The sequence below is a fragment of the Mangifera indica genome, chromosome 16 (assembly GCF_011075055.1).
Source record: "Mangifera indica cultivar Alphonso chromosome 16, CATAS_Mindica_2.1, whole genome shotgun sequence".
Classification (NCBI taxonomy): Eukaryota; Viridiplantae; Streptophyta; class Magnoliopsida; order Sapindales; family Anacardiaceae; genus Mangifera; species Mangifera indica.
In genome coordinates this window covers 9,815,396-9,823,289 of record NC_058152.1, presented here as the reverse complement: position 1 = coordinate 9,823,289, position 7,894 = coordinate 9,815,396, and the positions used below count along the sequence as shown (strand labels likewise).

Sequence of the window (7,894 nt, the reverse complement as noted above, 5' to 3'; positions counted from 1 at the left end):
TTTCAAAATAAAACTATGTTATTCAGCATCTTCGACTAACCATCCCTTTGAAGGTATCATTAAAAGATCATCAATTCCTAATGAAATGGAAGTAGTAGTGGCTTGTTTGAGACCCATAGTTTTTACTTAATCCAAAATGTGTGATGCATGTGCCATTCCAAAGTGATCTATTCACTAGCGAATAAGTCCTTTAACAAAAGTGCCGAATATTAAATGGGGGAAAAGGCAATTGTAATTTAGAGTATAATATTGAGAATAAAACTTAGTTGGCATATTCTAGGGTGTCTGACTAGAAAATTTCAACCCTTTCCCCACTTATTGGTAAAAACATAAAAACCCCCTAAACTTATCACCGCACATATAAATCAAGACTCTATAGGTAAATGTGTATAATAAGTTGGAAGTACTAAGTATGTAAATCATAATGCATATATGTAAATGTGAAAAACTCCTTGTGCAATAACTAGGCGCACAAATATACATATTTCATAAAAATGGTTTAGGATTTAATATTCTGTGAAGTATAATTTTATTTCAATGATTAGAGATAGATCATTACATTGCATTTGTAGATGCTTTGTCACTTCAATACAAGGTTAGTTTTTGAAAAGTAAACGTAATTAATGAGCACAAAATTGACTTTGTTAGGTATTTTGTATAGAGAGTTTTAAGTATACTGGTAATATGTCATCATGTGATTAGATGATTTAAATTAAAAAATAAAATAAATTTTAATTATATGATAATATATTATTTATATATCCAATTATACATTTAAAAATATGTATATATAACACTGTTTATTCCATTAACATAAGATCCTTTTATACATAGAATTGTATTATTAATACATAGAATAAAAACTCAGCCTCGCAATCAGCATGAATACTTTATTTCTTAAAAAATTTTACAACCTTCAAGGTTTTAACCCTGCTAGACACTCCAACTTGTGTACTGTTCAAAGAACAAAGTTATATGGTTCTTCACTCTTTGGTTGAATGGAGCTTGATCAAGTCCATTGCCTGATTGAACCAAACTACATGGCAAAGCTCCAGGATTATATCTTGGAAACTGAATGCTTTTTCCATGGTGAAGATCCCATCTCTGCAAAGACAATTCCAGATGATGAGATTCTTGACAATGAGAACCAGGAAAGATTGCTCCAGATAGAGACAGAGCTCATGGATTTTGCTTCAATTAGTCAGCATTCAGTGAGCGGCAGCCCTGGGAGTTCCTTGGAAAAAGAACTGAGTCCAGGAATGGTTAAAGCAACAGAAGAGAAAGTTTTGAATGAAGCCCAGGGAGAGTTGATTGAAGAAACCAGTATAACTGATCTCTTGATGATGGGAGCTGAAGCTGTTGAAGCGCGAAATCATGTTCTGTCTTCAGCCATTATTGCAAAACTCAACAATCTGTTAAGTGAAGGGGAAAATTGCGATAATCCTTTTCATCGGCTGGCTTTGTTCTTCACTCAGGGCCTCTTTTATAAGAGCATTGATGCTCCTGATAAATTCCAGGAGCCTGTTGCTAAACAGGAAGACATTTTGGCCACTTTCCAGGTGCTCCAGGAACTCTCCCCATATGTTAAATTTGCTCATTTCACAGCCAACCAAGCAATCCTGGAAGCCACAGAGGGTGATGCAGAAATTCATGTCATTGATTTCAATATCATGGACGGGATTCAATGGCCGCCTTTGATGGTTGATCTTGCATCAAGAAAGAATGTTGTTTCTCTTAGAGTAACAGCCATCATAACTGACTGGGAAACTTCAGTAAATGTTCAGCAAGCAGGAAGAAGACTTAAAGAATTTGCAGAATCAATCCATTTTCAATTCACATTCGATCAGATGCCAATGATGACTGACAAAAATTTTCAATCACTCGAAGCCGGCCACACTCTGATAGCCAATTGCATGATGCATCAGCTTCACATCCCTAAAAGAAGCCGCTTACTGGTGAAAACTTTCATTGATGGTGTGACAAAACTCTCACCAAAAATTCTCATTTTAGTGGAGGAAGAACTTTTCAATTTTACAAGAACTCCGTCAATGTCATTTGTGGAATTTTTCTGTGAGGCCGTCCACCATTATACAGCACTTTCTGATTCACTGGTAAGCAGTTTTTGCAAGAACTCTGAAGCAGGATTAAGGCAGATAGAAAAAGTGTTTCTGGGGATCAGAATTCTGGACACTCTGAGCCAATTTCCTTCTTCAGATGAAGAGAAAATGCAATGGGGAAAAGGGTATGACTGTTTACGAGAATTCAAGCCCATAACTATGAGTTTTTGCAACATTTCCCAGGCGAAGTTCCTGGCGAGCCTCTTCAGAGGAGGCTATTGGGTACAAAATGAGAAGTGGAAGCTGACTCTGTGCTGGAAATCTAGGCCTCTGACCACAGTTTCCATTTGGGTGCCAATTTCAACATCAAGGTGATGACACAGTTGAAGCCCACTTGATTTGTCAACTTATGAAAATAGATTTGAATGGTTTAGGTATCGCTTGTTCATATGTGAATTTCTAGTTAGTTGTGCTTCGCGTGATTAGTTGCAACTTGCCACCATCTTTAAGTATTGTTCATGTTCACCAAACATCATGCAGACAATTTGCAGAAATACTTATGCATGTAATTCTGTGTTCAGTGTAATGGATCAAGGAGATGTGCACAAAATATTGTAGTAGAATTTATCATTACATCAATTTGATAAACCAGAAAGAAAATAATTATGGAGATATTTGAAACCTATTTCACCATGTTCTCCTACTGACAGAAAGTGGTAATTTTCATAACTGGGGAATGTTTGACCCCTCAAAGTATAACTGATTTCTAAAAAGCCCCGTAAGTTTCATAGTTAAAAAAAAAGGGCCACTACACACACACGCCATGTGAAAGCATAAATTCTAGCTAAGCAACGGAAGCATAAACCCAGAGCAGATATTAATTTTTAATCATGAGCAACTTTCAGACCGCAGTGGACCCTGAAACGTCACAAAATATCTCCAATAACTTAACTAAACTAGCTGGAAACTACCTGTTGAAATCGAAGCTTGGGGAGAGTCCTTCCTCCACGGTGTGGAAAGCGGAGCACGTGTCATCGGGAGATGTAGTTGCGGTGAAGCAAATTTATCTCCACAAACTGAACAAACACCTGAGGAGTTGCTTGGACTGTGAGCTTAATTTTCTTTCTTCTGTAAGGCACCCCAACATAATTCGCCTTTTCGAGGTGTTCCAGGTGGGGTGTAAATGCAAAATTTTGATCTTTGGTGATTGTTTTGTTGTTTTGTTTTGATTTTTAAGTGATTTGAGCAATGCCCTTTTTGTGTTTTATGAATTGGGTGTGTAGATTGTTGGTTTTGGTTGTTTAATTTTTACTTTTAGGCAGTTTATGGACTACCCAGTTTGTGTTTTCCGAATTAGAAGGTGCGTTTGGTGTGATTTTCATTTGTTATTGGATTTTTTATGGGGAATTTTCACTTTTCTACTGAATGATCTAACGAATTCAAGAGTTTTGTTCGGTGAGAAAGCGAGGGATGGTAAGTAGAGATTGTGAGTAAGAGAAAACCCAATTTAGGGAAGAACAGGCAGAATAAAGAGAGCTCTAATGCAGGGTGATTTCAATATTTTTTATGTGACTTACTTTAAATACAAAGACTTCTCAGAAACTAGTTCTTATACATTCTATTGTCTTTATCTTAATTAATCATTTATGCTGTCTTATTAGTTTCACAAATGGTATTTATTTTCTTTGATCTCAGGCTGAAACTTGCATATTCCTTGTTGTTGAGTTTTGTGCTGGGGGAAATCTTGCTTCTTATATTCAGCAACATGGGACACTTCCGGAGCTGACTGCCAGAAAATTTATGCAGCAGCTTGGTAGCTAATTCTGTGCCATTTCATCAATTGTGAAGGTCATTTTCATGCTATCAGTTTTTCACTTCGAGCTAAATATATCATCATTCAATTCTCTGTTGCAGGAGCTGGCTTGGAAATTCTACATTCTCACCACATTATTCACAGGGACTTGAAACCAGAGGTACCAGAGAATTATTAAACATACACATGAAGAAAATTGTAATATCCCTGGTCTAATAGCCTAATCTGCTATTAAAATATTGTCCACTCTGGACACATAGCCTATCATGGTTTTGCTTTTAGATTTTACAATCCAAAACGTCTCTTAACAGTTTAAGGAGCTCATAGACTATTTAACCAGTCAAATCTCTCATCCTTAATCGATATGGGATACACAGATAAAGTATAGACAGACTCAATATTTCTCTCGTGTTTTGTCGATGTGAGATTTGTTTAAAAGTATCATATACACTCTTCCTTACAGGACTTAGCATCCTCGCTGAGGTTTACCCTGTCATCTTTCAAGAAGATATGTGAAGCTGCTCTAATATCGTTTCTAATATCCTTGGTCAAATACCCAACCCACTGTTAAGATATTGCCCATTCTGGATATACAGTCTATCATAGTTTTGTTTCTAGGTTTTGCAATAAAAAACACGTTTTAACAGTTTTAGAATTTCATAGGCTATTTAACCATTCAAATCCTTCCTCTTCTAACTTATGTGGGATACACAGACAGAGTACAGACAGACTCAATATCTCTCCAGTGCTTTGCCAATATGAGATTTGCGTAAGAGTATCAAATAAACGTAAAGTTTGATCTTAATATGTCGTCAAAAAAGAATTGAACTCATATTCTCTTATACATAAAGTTTTTTTTTTTATCACTCAAGCTACTCTTTGGGCAAATTCCACATTGGCAAAACACGAAAGAGATGTTGGATTTATCTGTATTCTATCTATGTATCCTAAATCGGTTAGAGGTGAGAGGATTTGATTAGTTAAATACCTTATAAGCTCCTTAAACTGTTAAGATGCGTTTTTGGTTGCAAAGTGATGTACTATATCTCTAGAGTGGATAATATCTTGACAGTCGGCTAGGTAATTGGACCAGAGATGTTAGAAATAATATCAGAGCGGTTCTGTGTGTCTTTTTAAACGATAGTGGGGCAAACCTTAGCAAGGAAGCTGAGTCCTGCAAGGGAGGGTGTATGTGATACCCTTAGACAAATTTCACATTGGCAAAGTATAAGAGAGATGTTGAGTCTGTCTGTACTCTATCTATATATCCCATATTGGTTAGGGGTGAAAGGATTCAATTGGTTAAATAACCTATGAGTTCTTTAAATTGTTAAGATGAGTTTTGGGTTGCAAAGCGTAAAAGCAAAACCATGATAGACTGTGTGTCGAGAGTGGACAATGTCTTGACTGTAAGCAGGATTATATGTTTAGAGTGAATAATATCTTGACAGTAAGCTGAGCTATTAGATCAGCGATGTTACGAAAATTCTGGATAGTTGTTTTATTTAATTCTTTAACCTGTTTGGAGTAGGTGTATAGCAAAATGCTTATGAGAATGTTGACAATGCCATTCATCGCTGATAGTTTAGAGTGTGAGTCTATTATTGTTAGTACTTTGTTTATTTGTCTGGTAACCAACAGCAGGATGCCATCCTTGACCTAACAGCATGTTACTTCTTCCACTGTTATGCCGTTATAGTTCAGTTCATGCAAATGTAAAATGCTACGACTGATATGAAGACAAACTGGCTTGGTCCTAACCAGATCAACTCTCTTGTTAGGATGCAGATTCAGAGCAGTTGTTTTTAGTGGGCTTCCTTTATAAGTTCCACTCATATTTTTCCATGTTGATCACCCCACTTATGAAGAACAAAATTAAGATAAAACAAATTAGCAATCTTGAAAATGCTATGAAGCTCCCTCGGCTATTAACATCTGTTTTAATTGTAAACCCCAAAGCAACTTTCAATCTTGTTAATTGTCGTTAAATTCTAGCTGTTTCAAATTTTCACCCAGGTTATGCATGCATTTTTTTTCTCATTATGTTTTTTGCAACTGAAAGCCTTATTAATTGACTAATCCTTTTGCTTTTGATTGAGCAGAACATTCTACTATCTCATGCAGAGGATGGTGTGGTGCTCAAGATATCTGATTTTGGTCTTTCAAGGTAAATTATAGTCGTAGGAAGCAATATAAGGCATGTGGATAGGCCTTAGATATAGAACTGGCAGGAAACTGTAATGAGCTTTATGCAATTTCATTTTATTGTTTAGATATAAAGATTATGTTGAAATAACTTCTGTTTTAAAAATTTTGGAAACTTAAATTGATTTTTTTCATCATATTATGAACAGCAATCTCCATCCGGGCAAGTGTGCTGAGAAAGTATGTGGATCGCCATTATACATGGCTCCTGAAGTTCTGCAATTTCTTAGATATGATGAAAAGGTACTTCTTTTTCCCCTAACTAATTGTTGATTTTAAAACACATTGTTAATGTATTAAAATTCCGAACTTATATATAGGTAGACATGTGGAGTGTTGGTGCAATTCTTTTCGAGCTTCTTAATGGCTACCCACCCTTTCATGGTAGGAATAATGTCCAGGTATCACTTCTCCCTAGTGAGGAGTTCTTAATAATCGTTACAGTAGTCTAGCTTCCTCTCCATTAAAAAGCTTTGTTCCTTTCAGTTGCTGCAGAACATCAAGTCATCTACACATCTACCATTCTCTCAGTGTATTCTACCCTGGTTGCATCCAGACTGCCTTGATATGTGTTTAAAACTACTTTCTAAAAATCCAGGTTTTACTTTTTGGTATCAACTTCGCATATTACTTGAATTCCATCCCAAAAGTCTCTTTGTTTGCTCTTGGGTTATTGCAGTCATCCCCTTAACTGGCTTTTTCATTTGTTGCAGTGGATCGTATGTCCTTTAGTGAATTCTATCAGCATAGATTCCTGAGAAGAAAAGAGTGGGAAACTGACACCAACTTTTGATGTTCCATGTTTAATTCTTCCCCTGTATGGTAAATCAGTCTAATCCATTACAGCTATCCATAGTCACTCTTATACTGCACATAAATTTGCGGTGGCGTAGCAGTCATCATAGGTTCATTAACATCAAACTAAGTTTTCTCTGGTGAAATAGTCTTAATTTCTTGTGTCTTCTACTACCTCACGAACCATATTTCCAATTGTATCTTTGATATCACCATGTAAAGAAGCAACTGAAAAATGGCAATTTGGTGGAGGTCGTGGCATTGTAAAGGATTTTCACTTGTTATTGTTAAATAGGTGATCATAGGTAGTGCGAGATTTTGTATCATTGTAATCTACAGTAATACCCATTCCATCAAGTTACATAATTTCCCTCTTTGATGCCTGCACCTTTCTAAGTAGACGTATCTAATATATAAGAATAAGGAAAGGGAAGCGAGACAGCAGAGAAGAAAAATTTAGTCGGATGTGGAAACCCTTAGGAGAGAACCTTGTCTCTCGAAAACCAGGTGTAAGGAGAGGATTTCGGCACTCTCTAACTTGCTAGAAGATTGTATTGAACAGTGAGACAGAGGTACCTAATATAAATTGGTATCAGAGCACTTTTTTGGGATAAATTCGAAATTTAGGGAAATTGGAATCAATAAGAGGAAGCAAGAGAAATGAAAGCAGAGATATAAACACAAATTGGAGACGGATTTTCGAAGAAGTTCTCTGAATTGCACAAATATTGGGTCACTCTTCTGCAAATAAATTGCGAGAGCATTTGATGAAGATTGACACATAGATGATGACACAAAAAAATCGATTCCAACAAAAATGTAGTTAAACTTGACAAGATTCAGTCACCGTAATCTATTCCGTTGTCTAATGGCTTGAGTTTTGTGGTGATAAAGTTCAGACAGAAAGAGCGGGAACTGAATAAAGTGAGCGGAGATGAAAATGAAAGAAAAAAGATGGAAGTAGTAGTGAGTAAAGAAGAAGGAAATCAGGTGTTTGCAGAAATAATAGAAGAAACCAGAGAGA

General features: G+C 36.1%; 2 protein-coding genes across 5 annotated transcripts; both read left to right on the top strand.

Moving 5' to 3' along the window:
- Positions 1-1,040: 1,040 nt before the first annotated feature.
- On the top strand, positions 1,041-2,577 carry LOC123198921 (protein NODULATION SIGNALING PATHWAY 2-like). The gene has a single exon (XM_044613728.1). It carries the CDS (start codon positions 1,041-1,043, stop codon positions 2,430-2,432), a length of 1,392 nt encoding a protein of 463 aa, XP_044469663.1. The 3' UTR covers positions 2,433-2,577.
- A 308-nt stretch (positions 2,578-2,885) lies between these two features.
- Positions 2,886-7,253, top strand: LOC123198629 (serine/threonine-protein kinase ATG1t-like). Of its 4 annotated transcripts, none has more exons than XM_044613354.1 (8): positions 2,886-3,229; positions 3,753-3,870; positions 3,972-4,030; positions 5,973-6,037; positions 6,225-6,318; positions 6,396-6,476; positions 6,562-6,686; positions 6,789-7,253. In XM_044613354.1, exons 1-8 carry the CDS (start codon positions 2,948-2,950, stop codon positions 6,805-6,807), a joined length of 843 nt encoding a protein of 280 aa, XP_044469289.1. In that variant the 5' UTR covers positions 2,886-2,947; the 3' UTR covers positions 6,808-7,253. The 4 variants fall into 4 exon arrangements, with proteins under 4 accessions (XP_044469289.1, XP_044469290.1, XP_044469291.1 ...); XM_044613355.1 differs by having other exon boundaries at positions 2,887-3,229; positions 6,396-6,459; XM_044613356.1 differs by having other exon boundaries at positions 2,889-3,229; positions 6,396-6,459; positions 6,562-6,673.
- Positions 7,254-7,894: the final 641 nt, after the last annotated feature.